The sequence below is a fragment of the Suillus subalutaceus genome, assembly GCF_016647625.1.
Source record: "Suillus subalutaceus strain FC151 chromosome Unknown DFJ58scaffold_46, whole genome shotgun sequence".
Taxonomy (NCBI): domain Eukaryota; kingdom Fungi; phylum Basidiomycota; class Agaricomycetes; order Boletales; family Suillaceae; genus Suillus; species Suillus subalutaceus.
The window spans coordinates 1-19,326 of record NW_024540295.1 but is presented as its reverse complement, the minus strand read 5'-3'; the positions used below and the strand labels follow the sequence as shown (position 1 = coordinate 19,326).

Sequence of the window (19,326 nt, the reverse complement as noted above, 5' to 3'; positions counted from 1 at the left end):
GAAGGACATGTTAGATGAATTTTGAATCAACAGTAATAGCCAGCTCGAATCGGACACCCCTAGCCCATCAATACTACACCAAGTGCCGCATAAATTTAGGCTGAACAAGCTCAATGATTTAAATTAGGTTTGCTTCGTGCAAGCTCTGACCAAGTATTTGCTGTATTATGGTTAACAACGTTGACAATAAATACAAGCGAATATAGCAGTGTAAGGGAATCAATAAATGAAGGGACATAACTCGTTGACTTTCTGCGAATTATCAGAGCCTCATCTTTGGATGAAGGAGTCCAATTATGGCCTGGTGTTCGATGTAGTACATCACAGATGGAATAAATAAGAACATAAAATAGTCGCGGAAGGCTCAGCTCAATGCAAGAACTTTCAAGAAGCATTTTCCGAGGGTCCTCGATGTAGTCTCGGACCTTGACTAGTACAAACGGCACATCAACGCGTCAGATAACGGTCACGTGAGATAGAATGATGAAGAGACTCTTACGAACCTAGGAGGGTGACTGCCTCCCGACCATCGAGTAGTCTGTGGTCACAGGTGAGGGCGACGACCATGATAGGTCGGACGACGATCTGGCCGTTTACAACGACAGGTTTGTCCTTGATCGCGTGCATGCCGAGCACAGCAGACTGTGGCAGGTTGATGATGGGCGTTCCGTACAACGAGCCAAAGACACCACCATTGGAACTAAGCGCACGAAATTAGTATTGGTATGTATTGAGAATCAAAGAAGCTTACATGGTGAATGTGCCTCCTGCCATGTCCTCGAGAGTCAATTTACCATCCCTGGCCTGAAGACAACAGGTAGTAAGCTCCAGGAGAGTGCAATCTATACAGTGCTTGCCTTATTTCCGAGAGCAGCAATCTCCTTTTTCGATCTGAACAAAGCCCATGTCCTCAACATTCCTTACTACTGTGGTGACCAAGCCCTTGGGCGTCGCGACAGCGACGCCCCGGGCCAGGTCAACGAAATCGTGGTAGACAATCTCGTCACCCTCGATGGACGCATTTGCAGCACGCACGAGCGAACGGGCTCATAAAGCCAAGCTTGACATTATGCTCTTTGAGCACTTCGTCCCTGTACTTAGTATTAGACCGTCTTTTCCCATCGGACAGGGGAATTGTCTAAGCTATGACGGCCTTAAGAACAATGTCGACCAGCTTCTGATGCTTACAAGTAGTATGCCTGTCAAAATCGGGCCGTCCATCTCTCGCAAGCTCCGAATCCATGATTCACCATATATTTTAGGCCCTATAGAATTGCCATCGCCCTCCCAGACTCGAAAGGCAGTGTTGTTTGAAGGGTCTGCGGTCTGTGGTATTGCTTCGTTGATTTGTCTGAACGCAAAAACATGCACAAGTATGTGTACTTTCCCACTGTTACACTGAACATCCCACCAAGTGATACTGCATTACATTAGATTCCAAATTTCTCTTTTCTTTGGGCTGGACCTGTTAATGTCCACCTCCAATAAAGCACTGCCAGTATGCATTACTTTCGACTCCGAAATGTCACACTGGACTCCCGGGCACCTGCAAACTCACAAAATTATCTGAAATTTGCCCGAAACCATATCGATATTTCCATGTATACTAGATCATTTCAAGCGAAGTTTACGTGTTACACGCTCTCTTTCTGCTGCGGTCATAAGCAACACGTCGGCGCATTCATCTCGGATCATCCTCATCCTCAACCTCCTTTGATTTGTTATTCACTTGGCCTCGTGGCAACACAGCAACGGAAAAAAAACTTTATAGTGGTTATGCTGTCATAACAGCCTGTCTCATCGGCCCAGATATCCTGTACGGGTGGTGCGTTATGGTACACCCGCTTTAATGACGTATTGCCAGCCTCGGTTCGGACAATTTTGCTGTACAACATCATGTGAACGTCTGTGGCAGCCCTCGCGGATCTTGTTTACCTCACCGCACGAGAAACACGCGAATTACATTTCAACGTTTTTACTTTGACTGCGTCAAGTGCAGTAATCAGCGTGACTTTGTAGTTCATGTCCGTAGCCACACAGATTTCAGGGGTTCAAGGTCAGTAAGTCTTCACCGCCAGATCGTATCCTGTGAGCAGAGCACGGCCTTCCTTCCCAGGAAACTGGCGTCAATGCTGCTTTTCCGTTGCCTTTTAAACACTCAGAAAGCTGGTGTACTCTGGAGTACCGTCGAAGTACTAATACTTATCATCTCTAGACGCTATATATCCATGGGTATCAATTATACAAAATATTTTACTGCGCATTATTGATGCTAGGCGCAAAACCCACCCGCGCTCCGTGCGAGTAGTCAAATACCGAGTACCCTAGACAATCACAGTCACGAGCGTTCCGGATCAAAACATCATGCAACAAGATACTACTCACATGATTTCATGAACGCATTCCCTGTGGCACGCGACATCAACAAACATCCAAAAAGCGAACCGAATACTCAATTAACTCACCGATGATGACAATTCCTTCCATGAATGCATCGTCCAGGCCAATGATTCCGCCAATGCAGTTTCTGCGCTGATTCAGGCGATATGCACTATATGAAGGACACTGGCTTACGTTGACCCATACCCATCTTGTCCGAGCTTAAAAGTCCTGGACACTGAGTCCGAAGTCGTGCCCACCAAGCGAGAATGAAATCGTGGGGTTGGAGTCGCATGGAAAGGAGAAGAAACCGGAGCTATAGTTTGCTGCGGGGCCAGCCCCGAGTATCTACGATTTATTAGTAAGGTGGCGAGGGAAGCAAATAGCGAGAGACTGACATTGGCGTAGATCGAATTTGCCAAAGCCTGTGAAACGTATATAAAATTAGAACCTGTGTCAATCACCTGTTCACATGAAACGAGGTGAATCTACGTGAACTTCCGGCTGACGAGCTTAACCTTACCGCATCGACGTCACCAGACACGTAGTTCCCTGCGACAACAGCTTCCGTCGAAATGCACTGTCCAGAAGGTCTGCCGATAAGAACCAATTAGACGGGATGCTTAAAAGCGCAGGAGGGGCAACCTTGGAAATAACCGAGACCCATGTCAGAGGTCCCACCGCCTTGGACATGTCGTAGCCACCCAGAGTTATCTAAAACAAAATTCCTCTCGAGTACAGTTATATGAACACCAGCGCGCAGCGTACCTTCGATCCGCTCGCCTTTCCTCTCGTCAAATGTACCGAGAAGAATGGTGCTTCGACCTTTTCCTGCATGATCAAGTTCTCAAAGAACGTTGGCTTCCCTGATGTCGCGATGGAGCTGAAACCGAGCCCAAGACACCCGGAGATCGGGTCGGCATTGAAGTTACTCGACACATCAGTGACAGCACCAAAATATTGGTTGTTGACTTTCAAGCCGCTCATGCTGATCGTATCATACGCAAGAGTCCCTTCTGCATAGCTGAGGCCCTGCTGCCCAGCAACATCAAGCCGGCACCGAGATAGCGGGAGGGAGACGCACATAGTTTACATTGAACGCATTCCCAGTATTCCTGTATGTTGAACTCGCAGCGGCGTTATATTGCGGGTTCATGCAATCGTCGCAGCCCACAGGGATCCAGATATCTGAAAAACCCGTGTCAAAGGCCACTGAGAGCTGTTGTGACTTCTTCCCAAATCCGAGTGGGCCGTAGAACGGGACGTTGATGGTCCTCTGTATCTCGTCCGTCAGGGGGTCCGTCGCACTCTGAGCAGCGGCATTCATCGCAGAAAAGCTCGTGTTTGCCTGCTGCGATATCGTGGTTGATCCGAACAGTACAAAACCGGATAGGTCGCTCGTCGTATCGGTGAACGCCGCGTCTGACAGCGCATCGAGCCCGGGATCCGAAAGTGCATCTGGTAGCACCACGAGGTTCTTGCCAGTCAAAAAAATAAGAGCGTTCTGGTATTTTATTCGGAGGACATCTATCTCGGCCATCTGGGCATACAAGTTAGTTTGTAGAAGTGTCTATGAGACAGAAGCTCACCACAGGTTGGACATCGAAGACTGGGACGACGGTCGAGGTGACCAAGTCCTGGGTGTGGTTGAACGTTCCAAAGGGATCCCGCACGTACATTGGGGGGATAAAGCACCATGTCATACATAGGAGAGCCTAACACGCCTGCAGTCAGGAAGAGAAAGGAAAGGGGGAAGCGGGGAAGCATGGTAATCGTAAAGGGTGAAGAAAACCTGATGGGAACTGAAGGCGAAGCAAGTCTTTTAAACCCACTGGCATAGATTCCAATTCGGACTAGCAGCGCGCTCTAGTAATATAACAGCCTGAGCTGACCCGACAACCCAGATCAAAATGCTGCATTGAAAGAAAGGGTGGGGACAACACCGTATTTGACTGAAGCCAGACATTGGGCAGGTGACACTCATCTCAATGAGTTGGCCGGATCAGATATGACAGGTAATATACCACTGCTGCAGAATTGAACAGTGCGCACAACAGCCTGAACTGACCTTCCAGCCCAAATCACAATGCAAAAAAGGTCAAGAAGACACTGCATTTGGCTAAAGCCAGACATTGGATATTCACACCACTAAGTTGGCGGGATCAAATACGATAGGCAATATGCTGCTGCTGCTGCCGCCGACTCGTTAGCCAGAACTTTAAGCTAACTTCGGAAAACTGACTGACTTTGCCTACACAATCTTTATGCACCTATGTGTCTGCACGTACAACGCAGTGTATGCAGCCCACCCTAGATCGAAGATATCCCAGCTGAATTGCACATACTGAGTTGCACTACACAAATGGTGGAGGTCGATTTTAGGCGTGATAATATCGTAAGGTAAATGGCTCTAGGGTATTGCGAATAGTCAGCAACATTTTGTGTTCATGGCAACTCTCACTCCGCCTTAAGCCCGTCTTTGGGCTTCGCTCCCAACCTCTGACCCTTACCGACGCCAAGCACCTTGCGGCGCATGCGCATCATATGCGAATACATGACCCACAGCCCTGCGAGAACCAGGAGTTAGCGACCAAATGCAAAAATGACATGCACAACTCACCAGGCGCCCAAATTGCCACTAAACCTGCCTTGACACAGTCCTCAGCGCTCCACACCACCCACTTGCCACCACTCCACTCCGAAATGGTGCTCAACATGACCAGGGCCTCACTTCCTGCGCCGATGGGGTACAGCACATAAAATGTGGAATAGCGTATCCATGTGAGCCACGAAGGCACGCCGCAACCTGCAAGCGAGAGCGCGTAGTATGCGTAGCGTGGCACTTCGGTCAGAGCCCAGGCAAGAATCATAGTGGTATAGACCGGGCTCGAGTGGGTGTGGGGAAAGCGCTCGACGATTCCCCAGACCAGGACGAGGCGCGAGGAGACCTGGACGACAGTTGTCGGGAGCGGGGAGCGCACAAACCCAAGGAGAACATGCAAGACTTCAAGGGCGGCGAGCGACTGCACAGGTGCAAGGGCGGAGAACGTGGATTTGTATGTTGCAGGAACATATGGACGTAAGAAATATGCGAGAGTGGTGGAGAAAAGGTTCGTTGTTTTAGGCTGGGGTGTTAAAAATGCTACGATTGAAGTCGGCACGTATGAAGCAAGTGGTTTGAAGAAGTCGTATGCTGAACTTGAGACACCTTGACCTCTGAATACGGCAAGAGCGAGGTAAATGACATAGGCCCATCCTGCTGCAGATAATGCATTGAACACAATTAAATAGAATCGCACAGCAAGAGAGGGTCCTGTAAACCAAATCCCGAGGTGAATTTGTAAGTTTCAAGTTTATTGTCGTGTTACTTACCTCGTGAGCGGGCACTTGGCAATTTGTGGTCGTTACTTGGCATGTTGGATCCTGGTCGTTGCAATTGGAAGGCTCACTGATGGGCAATACACCTACGGTCCGAGCTGGTAAGGATAACGGTTGTCCCTCTAGCTTTACAGTCGTTAGTCAGGTATGTTCGAACTTCGAACTTCGCTTGCAAGTTGGACCGTGTTGTGCCCTTTGGCACGTGACCCCCTATTCGTATAATTAGTTGATCGACATCCAATCTGAAATTTGAAAGCTGTCACTGTCGGTGCACTTGGTGTTGTAACTTGTATCGAACAAATGGGAGACTTAAAGCTAAAGCGCTAAAGAGTTATCATGATGTGCCTTTGCTTATCACGGAGCTTGCACGAAGCAAACCCAAGTTATGTAAAGCATTCATCCGAAAAGGTTCTAATGCATGATTGTTCACTTAGAGGATCATACAACGGCATTCATCTCTGAGCTACTGACGTGGTTCTGTCTGGCTGTGCACTGGTAGTGTGGCCGCACAGCAGCCTCGTGTCCTCCTGCAAGCACTGGACGGCAAGCGCCTACTCGTCTTTTCAACTGCATTCCACAACCATCCAGCGAGCAAAATAGTTTGAAACATTCATTCGTCCATCCCATCTTCATCACGCCTCACACTCTGCCAGCTTGATCGTTCCGCAACCCAAGTCTTATCACAACTGACAAGCTTCAATTCAAATCTTCGTACGTCGTCCCTCTAGAAAACTACAGCTCAGATTATTTCTAAACACACCCTCGAACCCAGCTAGTACTTTCAGTTGGTTCATTGCATCTCGCCACATATCACAACTTTCATCAATGAGCGACAATCGATGTCAGTACTTCCATCTCTTATCTCTCGCATGCTCTCTAACCTCTTTGACAGTTCTTGAAGAAACATGGGCGAGGTTGGCCCAGGTCGCTGTCAAGGGTGCTCAATATAACTCCCGTGAACGTCAACCCCACCCGAAATGTTTGGATGGGACTCGGGTTGATCTCCTCAAATACATCCACGGATTCCTGGACAACACAGAGAATAATCAACTCATTTGGCTCCATGGCACGGCTGGTGTCGGAAAGTCTGCCGTCGCGTTTACAGTTGCTGAAAAGATGAGAGATCTAAAAGTGACAGAAGAGACGACGGTCGAAAAGCGGCTAGCGGGAACATTCTTTTTCTCGCGCAAGCACACAAACCGCTGCACAGCTGGATATTTCTTTGCGACGCTTGTTTACCAGCTTGCCACCAACTTTCCAAGTATCCAGCAGGATGTGAACAGAGCAATCCGCAACAACCCTGCCCTACTAGACCCAGACACGCCTCTCTGCGACCAGATGGAGGCATTATTTCTCCAACCCCTCCGGAAACTTCGACTGAGATTGCGCGGATGTAAGCCTTTGTCGTTTGTGGTCGATGCGCTTGATGAATGCATGTCTGAACCCGAGCTTACCGATCTCATCCTTTCCCTCGCACGGGCTCTTCGTGAGCCTGATCTTCCCGCGACCCACATTCTGCTCACGAGTCGCTCGGAATCTCATATTTGTAAAGCCTTTCAGAACGAAGAGGTGCGCCCGCTGGTGTGCGAGATACCAGTGAAAACTTCTGGGGAGGGCGTTGCTACCATCATCTCGCTAGACGGTGCTGATGTCGACAACGACATCTATATATTTTTGCAGCATTCATTCGGAGAGCTGCAATGCCGCCATCCCGATTTCCCACAGCCATCGGGGAGTGACCTTGCGAAGCTGGCAAGTCGAGCTGGCAGACGTTTCATCGTGGCGTCCACGATGATGAAGTTTATTGTCGACGATGGACACAAGGATCCTCGCGATCGGTTACAGCTGATGCTCGAACTGACGAGCGAGCTGCTAGCAGGAACGGAGGTGTACAAGTTGTACGATTGTATCCTCTCCACATGTGCCGATCCCAAGCGGGCATATCTTCACTTGTCGATTGTCGCTGCACTTGCGGACCCTCTGCCGCTGTCACAAATCTCGAAATTTCTTGGCCCAGGTCAGGGCTGTGATGCCGAGACGACGCTAGTGCAGCTACGGTCTGTCATGGATATTCCTACCGACACCAGTCTCCCCGTGAATATCTACCACTCATCCGTTCGCGACTACGTGTCCGACCCCTCGAACTGCAGCCTCCTTCAAGTACGCGAACACGATATGCCATCACCGCACGCCCTACTCGCTGATTCCTCTCTCCGCTTGCTGAAAGCGATTCCAAAAAGCACGGCTCTCTTGGATGCACTCTCAGAACTGAAGAAGCAAAGTAAAGCCATGCAACCTGAGGACCCCCATAGGTTAAAAGACTCATTAGCGTTCCTCGTTCAGCCGCCAGAGCCACTGTCATCTGTCGTCTGTATGATGTGGCTTCGAGGAGATCATACTTCAGATTTACAATCTTGGCTGGGGACTGTTGACGGGTTTGCCTGGCTGCAGACCTGGGGAGGACGAAAGTGGCTGCAGGCCCAGGAAGGACAAGACTGGCTGCGGGCCCAGGGAGGAAGAGAGTGGCTGCAGACCCGGGAAGGACGAGAGTGGCTGCAGACCCAGGAAGGACGAGACTGGCTGTGGAGCCAGGGAACACGGGACCGGCTGCGAACCCAGGGAGGACGAGACCGGCTGCAGACCCAGGGAGGACGAAACTGGCTGCAGACCCAGGGAGCACGAGGCTGGCTGCAGACCCAGGAAGGACGAGACTGGCTACAGACCTGGGACGCACGAGGCTGGCTGCAGACCTGGGAAGGACGAGACTGGCTGCAGACCCAGAAAGGACGAGACTGGCTGCAGATCCAGGGAGGACGAAACTGGCTGCAGACCCAGGGAGCACGAGGCTGGCTGCAGACCCAGGAAGGACGAGACTGGCTACAGACCTGGGACGCACGAGGCTGGCTGCAGACCTGGGAAGGACGAGACTGGCTGCAGACCCAGGGAGGACGAGACTGGCTTGCAGACCCAGGGAGGACGAGACTGGCTGCAGACCCAGGAAGGACGAGACTGGCTGCAGACACAGGAAGGAAGAGACTGGCTGCAGACACAGGAAGGACGAGACTGGCTGCAGACACAGGAAGGACGAAAGTGGCTGCAGACCCAGGAAGGACGAAAGTGGCTGCAGACCCAGGCAGGACGAGAGTGGCTACAGACTCAGGGAGGGCGAGAGTGGTTGCAGACCTGGGCAGGACAAGACTGGCTGCAGACCCAGACAGGACGAGAGTGGCTGCAGACCTGGGCAGGACAAGACTGGCTGCAGACCCAGGCAGGACAAGACTGGCTGTCGGCCCGGAAAGGACGAGACTGGCTGCTGACCGGAGAAGGACGAGACTGGCTGCAGACCCGAGAAGGACGAGACTGGCTGCAGACCCAGGCAGGACCAGAGTGGCTGCAGACCCAGGAAGGACGAGACTGGCTGCAGACCCAGGGAGGACGAGACTGGCTGCAGACCCAGGGAGGACGAGACTGGCTGCAGACGCAGGAAGGAGGGGAGTGGCTGCAGACCCAGGGAGGACGAGACTGGCTGCAGACTCAGGGCGGACGAGATTGGCTGCAGACCCAGGGAGGACGAGATTGGTTTCTGACCCAGGGAGGACAAGAATGGCTGCAGACCCAGGGAGGACAAGAGTGGCTGCAGACCCAGGCAGGACGACAGTGGCTGCAAACCCTGGCAGGACGAGAGTGGCTGTCGACCCGAGAAGGACAAGGGTGGCTGCTGGCCCGAGAAGGACGAGACTGGTTGCAGACCCAGGCAGGACGAGACTGGCTGCAGACCCGGGGAGGACGAGACTGGCTGCAGACCCAGGGAGGACGAGACTGGCTGCAGACTCAGGAAGGACGAGACTGGGTGCAGACTCAGGGAGGACGAGACTGGGTGCAGACTCAGGGAGTACGAGACTGGCTGCGTACCCAGGGAGGACGAGACTGGCTACGCACCCCGTATGGGCGCGACTGGGTGCAGACTCCCCATGGCCAAGCGTGGCAATCCACTCCTGCGGCCTCCGTCTGGGTGACAATAGAAGAATTCTCGAGGACATGGGAAGCAATCAAGGAGTATGTCGTTATCAGCGATGTGCCTTTACTGCCGGCTTTTCGAGTCATCCAGAAGTTCAAGACCTTGCCAGATTTCTTGATGTTTCCGGTTTTCCTGGGATTAAGACACCAGCGTCATTTCACTCCTGCATTACCAGAAGGTCTTCTTGTACCAGACAGGGAGATAATTCATGATATGAATGTCTTCAAGAGTTTCGCAAATGAAGCACTGCAACGCAGTCGAACAGCTTCCGACGCTCTCAAGTACGCCTGTCACAACTGGGCCGTACATCTTTCGCGTGCTCCCCGTCCATGGGATGACACGCTCAATCACATATTCCAGGCTTTTTGGAATGATCATACTATATCCTGGCTGGAAATGGAGTGGTGTTTGAAGGGTCTACTGCCTTGCCTTGATATTCTATCCGAAGGGCAGAAACTTGTAAAGGTACGCATTTTTCTGATAATTCTCGATCCACCTACCTAACAAGCTGATATTGCCTTGTTTCATGTGTTTTTACTTGATTTCATGACACGCCTTGTAATTCTCTCTCCTGCTCAGTTTGAACCCGTTATCACGCAGCCTAATAAAGGGCTGTCAGCCATCGATCCTGATTTCCACCACTCGACAACGGAAGCTTCGGTACCCCGCGTCTACCCCTGAAATGTCAACCAGAGGACCGTCAACTCCAGCAACTATGCTTCTCACGAAAGAACTTGTCGTTACCTCACATGTGAGGTCTGTTCCTACTCCAGGCCCATCAGCTCAACCTTCCCCCTCTACTTCCCCTCTTATACCACCCTTACCTCCCGTCCCTTCTCTGAGGCCCAACACTGCTGTATTTCATATTGGCACATCCAGGAAGCGCATGTTAGATGAATTTCTAATCAACAGCGATGACCAGCTCGAATCGGACACCCCCGGCCCATCAAAACGTTGGAAATGAGTTGAGTAGCGTTTGTGACGCAAGATTGACAAGAGCGCAGTATGCTGTGAGTGTTTACATGATGTAGTTCGCCGCTTGTTAACAAAATGTTGTCTCTAAGTGCATGCAACCGTTTTATAGTTTAATAGAGACCTCTATTGAAAGTTTTTGGGCTTCTTGAGTAGTGACACGTTCCAAAATCCTGTTCACACTGCCAGGTCGGTCCACGAGAGCATGACTACGTTTCTGGTCTAAACAGAACTGTCTGAGACTGGGACAGTGAGCATTAGAGCTCAATGATTTAATTTAATCTTTGCTTCGTGCAAGCGCCGTGATCAAGTATTTGCTGTATTATGGTTAACAACGTTGACAATAAATACAAGCGAATATAGCAGTGTAAGGGAATCAATAAACAAAGGCACATAACTCGTTAACTTTCTGCGAATTATCAGAGCCTCATCCGGAGGCTGGAATATTAGTGATCCCTTGTGGATGAAGGAGTCCAATTATAGCCTGGTGTTCCATGTAGTACATCACGGATGGAATAAATAAAAACATGAAATAATCGCGGAAAGCTCAGCTCGATGCAAGAAGCATTTTCCGAGGGTCCTCGATGTAGTCTCGGACCTTCACTATAAATGGCGCATCAACGCATCAGATAACGGTCACGTGAGATAGAATGGTGGAGAGAGTACGAACCTAGGAAGGTGACTGCCTCCCGGCCATCGAGTAGTCTGTGGTCATAGGTGAGTGCGACGACCATGATGGGTCGGATGACGATCTGGCCGTTTACAACTACAGGTTTGTCCTTGATCGCGTGCATGCCGAGCACAGCAGACTGTGGCAGGTTGATGATGGGCGTTCCGTACAATGAGCCAAAGACACCACCATTGGAACTAAGCGCACGAAATTAGTATTTGGTTTATATTGAGAATCAATGAAGCTCACATGGTGAAGGTGTCTCCTGCCATGTCCTCGAGAGTCAATTTACCATCCCTGGCCTGAAGACAATAGGTAAGCTCCAGGAGAATGCAATCTATACAGCGCTTGCCTTGTTTCCGAGGGCAGCAATCTCCTTCTCGATCTCAACAAAGCCCGTGTCCTCAACATTCCTCACCACTGGGGTGACCAAGCCCTTGGGCGTCGCGACAGCGACGCTCAGGTCAACGAAATCATAGTAGACGATCTCGTCACCCTCGATGGACGCATTTGCAGCAGGAATCTCCTTCAGTGCCAGAGCGCACGCATGAGCGAACGCGCTCATAAAGCCGAGTTTGACATCATGTTCTTTGAGCACTTCGTCCTTGTACTTCTTCCGCATCTCCATGAGAGAGGACATGTCGATCTCATTGAAGGTCGTGAGCGAAGCGACAGCGTTTTACGATTCCTTCAAACGCTCGGCAATGCGCAGGCATATTCGGTTCATCTTAACCTAAAGGACGAAGCGCGTCAACATTACCACATACCCTTGTCTCGCCCCGATTGCCGGGGGCCTTCGGCGCAGAAATAAGTGCTTTAGACTTGTCCTCTTTTGGCTTTGAATCCTGCTTCTTCACCTCCTTCTTGGACTCTTTGGGTCCCTTCTGGAGGGCTCTGCTTGTCAGCAGCTGATGGTGTGCGCGGCTTTGGTGTCGTCTTGTCCAGTTGCTGGTCCCTAGGTTCTTCAGGATCTGTCTTCGACTCCTCAGGAGCAGCAGATGCTAGAGCCATGTGAAAATGTGATGTATCACGTAAGTTACCACCACCTTCGCCAGGTTCAATTATGAAGAGGTCCTGGCCGACGCTGACGGTGTCTTCCTCCTTTGCAAGCAACTCCACAATCTTCCCTGCTGAAAGCGCATTGACACTAACGTCAATCTAACGTGAGGGAGGATTAGTGTTTCAGAGGCGGCAATAAACTGATACACACCTTATCCGTCTCAATGGTTGCAACCTCATCAGCCTCGACGGTGTGCCCAACCTGTTTTGACCATGATCGAAGTGTACCCTCAGAGATGGACTCGGCCATCTGTGGGACCTTTACGGTCTTGGAATGGAACTGTGCACGTCTGATATGCGTGTCGGCGACTTTCCTGTACATGCAAGAGAGCAGCCGTTCGTTAGCGATGTTAACAGTAGAAAAAAATCAGAGAACATGCGCCATCCTTTCGACAATGATACAGCAGTGTATTGAGCACTTCTGCTAGCGAAAAACGACTGCGAGCGACAGCGGTAACTTGTTTCGATATCATTTCTATGAGTTAAGAGACACTAGAAACTATACCTAAATAATAGAGGCAGACAACACTTCTACACTGTGCTAGACGATGAGTACGGAATAAATTGGGTAGACGCTGCTAGTGATGATAACAATACGTGACAGCTCGCTTACTATAAGTAGGTTGCCATGAACCTGGCAGGCCAATTGCAGACACAGCGTCACGGTAGTTCATGCCCCTCATAAGCAATATTAATTGGGGATCGTTATTCGTCGTGTTTGTATGTTTTGGACTTGTTGGGAATGGAAGCTGTTGTCAAATAATAGACAACAACAATGTTAGACTGTCTTTTCCCACTGGACAGGGGCATTGTCTAAGCTATGACGACGTCCTTAAGAACAATGTCTCATGCTTACAAGTAGTGTGCCTGTCAAAATCGGGCTGTCCATCTCTCGCAAGATCCGAATCCATATGAGATGACAAGGCCCTATAGAATTGCCATCGCCCTCCCAGATTCGAAAGGCAGTGTTGACGCGGACGATTGTTTGAATGGTCTGCAATCTTGCTTCGTTGTTTTGTCTGAAGGCAAAAATTTGCCCAGGTATGTGTACTTTCACTGAACATCCCACCAAGTGATACTGCATTACATTAGATTCCAAATTTCTATTTTCTTGGGCCTGGACTTGTTATTGTGCAAAACCCCAATAAAGCACTACCAGTCATTGATTCCGACTCCGAAATGGCACACTGGACTTCGCACCTACAAACTTGCCAGATTATCTGAAACTCGTCTTACATAATCATATGTATCGAGTATACTAGGTCACTTAAAAGCGAGGTTTACGTGTTATACGCCCTCTTTCCGCTCGGCCGTAAACAACACGTCGGCGCATTGCATCTCGGATCTATGGCGTTATATCTGCACATTTATTATTTGCGCGTTCCGCGGCTTGCGCGCTGCGCGTTTAGTCAATCCAGAGTGGGGCGCGTTTTAACCAAGAGGTTCCGCATTCCCGCACTGCGCGTTTTCGCCAATCCAGAGCTGGCGCGTTTTCATTGGACTCAAAACTCAACTTGAAGTTGCCGCCATGATAATTATGATCTCTACTTTCCTTCAAGCAATTTGAGACTCGGACCACTGCAGTATAGTATTTGTACTGGTACAAACACGAGTAAAACTAACATGAGTACTAGTAAGACTATGGCGAAGGAGGCTCAGGCTCGAAAACCAGTTTCTCTACTAGGAAGCTGCAAGTCTCAGAAACAAATTGTTCGGCGTGCTTGAATGCCGCTCCCTGATCGAGAATCTTGAACATGAGGTCTTTGCATCCTTCACTGACGCGTCCAAACTGCAGTTCCTTGAAGCGTTTGACGGCGTCGTCGTATGGCTGTGGATTCCTACCATCAAGAAGAAAACGGCCCATACCATTCCACCAAATTGCGTGCCAGTCCTTGTTGCAAACCAGTTGGGTCTTGACACTCATTCGAGTGCATCAAGATCTTCGGTTCCTCTGCAGCTACGATCCGGCGGTGACTATCAAGTGCAGCCTGAACATAAACTACATTCAAAAAACTTTGTCGCCCATCAACTCCTGGTGGGCATGAGTGAGCTCAGTAATTGGGGTTTCTGCCAGTTGCTGGAAAGCATATGGAAAGATGGAGCGGATGTGGTATTTGATGGCGAGGTTGATTAACTTAGCTGGGTGGAAACAGTAATGTTGCGGAAGATATGCGGGAAATAACAAATTCGCGTGCATGGGAGCATTGATACATGTCGCAGAAACGGAGAAATTTCGAGAGTTCATCAATGCTATGAGATCCGGTATGCATTCTACCATGACAAATGGTTCAGTTACTGACTAAAAACATAAAATATCAACATACCTTCCAAACGTGAATTCAAGGAACAACTCAAACGTCTCCCGAGATATTCCGTTAAGGTGAATTGGTTTATCATCACACATGCCATCTACTTCTGGTTGCCTAGAATTCTCCATGGTAGAAAACATATCACGAAAGACATTGGAAGACGCGGATAAGATTGAACTGCAGAGTTTGTATAGTGTATTCTCTACCTGTCAATGGAAAGTTTTCAAATTAGTATGATAATTTGATAGATGAATAAAACTCACCTGGAAGATGTGGCTGGACGCATTAAAGTAATAGATTGGGTGTCGAGTTGGTACAACAGACCTCTGTCGACATATTAGCAGGACGTTGAAATTAGACGAAGGCAGTCAAACTATAGTTTGACTGCCTATGTTTGTGACCACTGACCATGTTTCTCACGGGTTTGATACATTGTCATTGTATGCTACTCTATCATTCTATTGAATGCTCTAAATCTCAATTTCTGCAGTGATTGTAATGCCTATACCACCACAGGCGTTTCCGCCATTTCCATCTCGCATGCCAACTCAAGCTCCATGGTCAGCAAATTTCTTCTTACGGCTCATGATACATTGTCAGATATCTACTGACGTGCCTATCGTATTCTGCATCAAGAAGACGCCGACCCCCCTTCAACTACGTTTCACTTAGAGGCTGTATCTGGAGACGCTATACCCCTGCTTCAAGCCCTTGCACATGACCCGCAGGGACATGAGATGCATGATTGGCTGACTTGTGCAGCAACCTCGCTAGGAGATCTCTCTGTTCAATTGTCGTCGTTTCGACACAATACTCGAAATTCGTGAGTCGTATTATCTCATTTTGAATGATTGTTGACTATGCGTGAATCCCAGAATGGACACCAACGTTGCGTTTCCAGAACCAGTCTCACTGCTGCATACAGGTCGTCCAGGCCGTCCAAAAAATTCATCGACATTGCGTTCCTTTCTGAAGCGGTCTCGAATTCACGTCAAATTAGACTTACGGAACTTGCCAAAACGCTAGGAGTCCACAGAAACACGCTGCGACTCTATATGAAGCGCCATGGAGTTGAAAGAAAGTACTCCACTCTTACCAATACTGATCTTGATCTCCTCATCAAGGAGTTCAAGAAAAAGCGACCCGATTCAGGTATCCGGTACATTGTTGGGTATCTTCGCAGACATGGTCTCCGGTGCAACATCGACGAGTAGTAGAGTCGCTTCGCAGGGTTGACGGCTTAGGCCAAGTCCTGCGAGATCGACAGGTCAAACGTCGACGGAAATACCATGTGAAGCGCCCCAATGCGTTATGGCATGTAGATGGCCACCATAAGTTAATTCAATGGGGGATCGTGATTCATGGCTTTATGACGGGTTTTGTAGAACGGTGCGATGTGTTTTTTTAACGCATTTGCGTTGATTACTGACTCTAATTTATATGTCTATTAGATAACGGGACTGAGAGCAAGTAACGACAATCGCTCCAGCACAGTTTTGGAACTGTTCATTCACGCAATGCAAAACTTCGGAACACCTTCTCGTGTGCGAGGCGATCGTGGAGGAGAGAACCTCGATGTTGCAACATATATGATAATGCGGAATGGACCACGTCGTGCGTCCTTCATGTGGGGATCGTGAGTCGTAATGTGTTTGTTCTGCAGCTTTGTGTTAGGTACTAATTCTGGACAAGTTCTACACGGAATTCGTGGATCGAGCGTCTATGGGTTGAAGTTGGCACGCAGTTTGCTAGGAGGTGGAGAGCATTTTTCACTCGACTTGAAAACCATCACGGGCTCAACCCTCACAGCCCTAGTCATATCTGGTTGCTCCAGACTCTGTTCCTCGATGAAATCAATCAAGATTGTTCGGATTTCTGGGCGGAATGGAACTGTCATCCGCGTGGTCCTGATACAAATGATAAGAGCCCTAAGGTAAATGCGTCGTTTTACATTTATGTGACCCTGACAAATTATCTCATTGTGACCCAGGATTTACGTTTTTTAGGTCAAATGCAGTTTGGCGTGTATCGAGACGACTGTGAAGGAGTCCACCCTGACGTGATTGAAGAACACTACGGGGTACATGGCCCTACTACGACTCGACGACAACATCAGAGTGGAGCGGGGCATCCAATTGACGAAGAAGAAAGTGATAATGAAGAGGAGCCTCTACATATGGTACAGACTATCAATGATCAACAACGACACATATCCACCACGAAGCTATCAGCGTTCCATCGCAAATCGATCCTTTCATCAACGATGAACACGCCAGCAATTCTCTGCCACCCTTATTGAAGTCATAGCCGAGGATATAACACCGTGCGACTGCAGGCTAGCAGCAAATGAGTGGGAAGGTGATGAGTATCCGATCTTCGAGGCTATCCCTGTTGGCCGACGAGGGTCGAAAGAACTACATGTGTCTCTCGCTGAACCGAGCTGGTTCAACCGGGCAAGGCTATGGTGTCAGGCGTTACTAGTGTTGTCATACTTTTTAGCGGCTGGGCAAGAGTAACTTAAACTTATGAGAGTCGTAGTAGTTATTACTCTTGAAATACTTACTCGGACAATACGTCAACCAGAAGGCAGGCAGAATGTCATAGGTTTTAAACTTTAAATATAAACCGCACTATCTAGTACCTGTTAACCATCCTCTTCAGGTCCGAGTCGTTTCTGTCTCTTGTCTCCTCTTCGTGTGAAGTCTTTCTCTACCTTCTCCCACTAGTGCTATTGCTCTGCATGGATTCCGAGAGCAACACTATGGATCGGGAGCACTTCTGTAGAGGTTCCAAATCTGACAGTCAAGTGTGCGGCTGCGAGGAATTCTTTGCTCGGTCGCAGGATGAAGGCCACTGTGTGGAGTGTGGTCACGGTCGCAGCAAACACCCTCGCAAGGCATCGACTCGGAGTGGCAAACCACTGGAAGTCCAAGAGGATGAACAGCCTCACCGACTTGGAAATCCCTCAGCTGTCGTCAAGAATATTTTTGACCGAATCGCTAGTGGTGGCAAAAGCATCAATGAAAAGTTGTCCACCACCAAGCGACTCACTGAAGCCGGCATACCACTCGCCAATGCCCGAGAGGAAGCCTTATCAACTCTTTCTTCCACCCGACTTGCTGGTTACAGTAAACTGGCTAAGGGCCCAGTGTCGTTGGCTGGCTTGCGAAAGGTACGGGATCATCGGCTAGTGCATGAAGATTAGTACTGAAGTTGCTTCTAGGATCGCAAGGATACTATGGAGTGGCTCACTGCAACCTAGTAAATTTGGAAGCCACACGCAGGAGCACTACGTCTAACCTTTCCATGACCAGAGCTAACACTTTGTGTCGCATCAATTGCTCTATTGACTTGTGGTGTCGATGTTAGTCAAAGACAATTAATAGTCTACTAAACCCACTGATTCATAGCATTTTCCAGAGAAACGGTCTCATCAGAGTGCCTAAGCCCCAAGCAAGAATGGCTGAAATGAAATACAGGCTATGAAGAACCGGGCTGTTACCTTGACCGGCCTGAGCAATTTATCATTGATAGTGGATGGTCCTATCACAAGATCACCAGCCAGTTACAAGCTGGTTTCCTAAGGTATTGATTATCTGGATATCCCAGTTGAGAAGCGACCATCAGCGCCATCACGATCATCATTAGCACGCCGACACAAGAAGAGAAGCCTATTTGGCGACTCCTTAACAAGAGTGGACAGACATTAACGGTTGTCGATGTTGCATTTCCGACCAGGACTGACCTAGTGAAACACAAGGGCCGAGATAAAGCAAGTGTCAGCGATTGTCACCTGTGGTTTGGTGTGTTCCTGTTTCTTTCTCGTACTACTCGCTGCATGTTGCCCTAACAATTCCATCAGTCACACGGAACCGGTTCCCGACGACGTTTACGAATCTTGGAACACTCAACCTGTCATAGCTGGTTCAGATTCTGAACACGATGATCGCAGTGATGTGCTTTGTCTGACGTGGACAGTCTCAATGATTCATTTATCTCCAAGTTGGACAATGAGCTTGCGAGTTCTTTGATAGAACTGGAGTTGACTGATGCTGAAGTCGAGGATCCCAAAGGCAAAGGCAAAATGAAGGTTGTATCGCCAAAGAGAACTAACAGTGAGTTTTTGGTGTTGGTCTTGATGCGTGTACTCATCCTTCCAACAGTGAAACGAACTCACACAGTTCTTTCCCCTACCAGTGATCAATCGCCATCGGAGGTTCAGAGACTCGGAGCGATTCGAAAGAAAACAGGGTAGAGTTTTTCCCTCCGTTATGTTTATTATTATTATTCAATCCTTTACTATATACTCAACAGAATCAGCTAATGATGTTCAACAAGCTGCCATTCCCTTGTTTTTGACAGAATCTGGGCCATCGACAGGCTCTCAGCCATTTCCGTTGACTCAACCTGCTCAATCCAATAGCATCAGTGAGTTTTATATTCGTGCTACTTGCTTAAAATTTAACCTGTGCTGTTGTTGCCAGAAACGGCGTCATTCCGTAGCAGTCGACTCGGCGGAGTGCCAGCTGGTACCGCCATCC

The 19,326-nt window shown here is 49.1% G+C and overlaps 8 protein-coding genes across 8 annotated transcripts; 3 read left to right on the top strand and 5 right to left on the bottom strand.

The window, feature by feature from the left end:
- Nucleotides 1-110: 110 nt before the first annotated feature.
- On the bottom strand, nt 111-1,011 carry DFJ58DRAFT_702712 (uncharacterized protein; the record flags this gene model as incomplete). The annotated part of the gene is made up of 4 exons (XM_041383630.1): nt 858-1,011; nt 752-804; nt 504-700; nt 111-430 (listed from the first exon to the last, which is right to left on the bottom strand). The coding sequence occupies exons 1-4, from the start codon at nt 915-917 to the stop codon at nt 111-113; spliced, it is 630 nt and encodes a 209-aa protein (XP_041244377.1). The 5' UTR covers nt 918-1,011.
- Nucleotides 1,012-1,910: 899 nt separating this feature from the next.
- DFJ58DRAFT_785331 (aspartic peptidase domain-containing protein) lies at nt 1,911-3,915 on the bottom strand. Its single transcript, XM_041390028.1, has 11 exons — nt 3,464-3,915; nt 3,148-3,414; nt 3,025-3,093; nt 2,961-2,972; nt 2,778-2,843; nt 2,619-2,727; nt 2,575-2,590; nt 2,466-2,527; nt 2,386-2,406; nt 2,216-2,324; nt 1,911-2,056 (listed from the first exon to the last, which is right to left on the bottom strand). The coding sequence occupies exons 1-10, from the start codon at nt 3,704-3,706 to the stop codon at nt 2,254-2,256; spliced, it is 936 nt and encodes a 311-aa protein (XP_041244376.1). The 5' UTR covers nt 3,707-3,915; the 3' UTR covers nt 1,911-2,056; nt 2,216-2,253.
- A 773-nt stretch (nt 3,916-4,688) lies between these two features.
- Nucleotides 4,689-6,071, bottom strand: DFJ58DRAFT_785328 (PTPLA-domain-containing protein). Its single transcript, XM_041390027.1, has 4 exons — nt 6,021-6,071; nt 5,752-5,967; nt 5,000-5,692; nt 4,689-4,946 (listed from the first exon to the last, which is right to left on the bottom strand). Exons 2-4 carry the CDS (start codon nt 5,792-5,794, stop codon nt 4,837-4,839), a joined length of 846 nt encoding a protein of 281 aa, XP_041244375.1. The 5' UTR covers nt 5,795-5,967; nt 6,021-6,071; the 3' UTR covers nt 4,689-4,836.
- A 5,223-nt stretch (nt 6,072-11,294) lies between these two features.
- On the bottom strand, nt 11,295-13,206 carry DFJ58DRAFT_880191 (uncharacterized protein; the record flags this gene model as incomplete). Its single annotated transcript, XM_041394531.1, has 8 exons — nt 12,853-13,206; nt 12,628-12,785; nt 12,275-12,575; nt 12,185-12,246; nt 11,770-12,063; nt 11,667-11,719; nt 11,418-11,614; nt 11,295-11,350 (listed from the first exon to the last, which is right to left on the bottom strand). Exons 1-8 carry the CDS (start codon nt 12,947-12,949, stop codon nt 11,295-11,297), a joined length of 1,218 nt encoding a protein of 405 aa, XP_041244374.1. The 5' UTR covers nt 12,950-13,206.
- A 675-nt stretch (nt 13,207-13,881) lies between these two features.
- DFJ58DRAFT_840993 (uncharacterized protein) lies at nt 13,882-15,196 on the bottom strand (the record flags this gene model as incomplete). The annotated part of the gene is made up of 8 exons (XM_041392661.1): nt 13,882-14,073; nt 14,146-14,314; nt 14,343-14,464; nt 14,491-14,615; nt 14,701-14,747; nt 14,801-14,991; nt 15,049-15,111; nt 15,194-15,196. The coding sequence occupies 8 exons, from the start codon at nt 15,194-15,196 to the stop codon at nt 13,882-13,884; spliced, it is 912 nt and encodes a 303-aa protein (XP_041244373.1).
- A 596-nt stretch (nt 15,197-15,792) lies between these two features.
- Nucleotides 15,793-15,978, top strand: DFJ58DRAFT_622538 (uncharacterized protein; the record flags this gene model as incomplete). Its single annotated transcript, XM_041381055.1, has 1 exon — nt 15,793-15,978. A coding segment is annotated over one exon (186 nt), but the record flags the coding sequence as incomplete, so codon positions are not given.
- Nucleotides 15,979-15,980: 2 nt separating this feature from the next.
- Nucleotides 15,981-16,163, top strand: DFJ58DRAFT_645725 (uncharacterized protein; the record flags this gene model as incomplete). The annotated part of the gene is made up of 1 exon (XM_041381426.1): nt 15,981-16,163. A coding segment is annotated over one exon (183 nt), but the record flags the coding sequence as incomplete, so codon positions are not given.
- A 303-nt stretch (nt 16,164-16,466) lies between these two features.
- On the top strand, nt 16,467-17,084 carry DFJ58DRAFT_659720 (uncharacterized protein; the record flags this gene model as incomplete). The annotated part of the gene is made up of 1 exon (XM_041382105.1): nt 16,467-17,084. A coding segment is annotated over one exon (618 nt), but the record flags the coding sequence as incomplete, so codon positions are not given.
- Nucleotides 17,085-19,326: the final 2,242 nt, after the last annotated feature.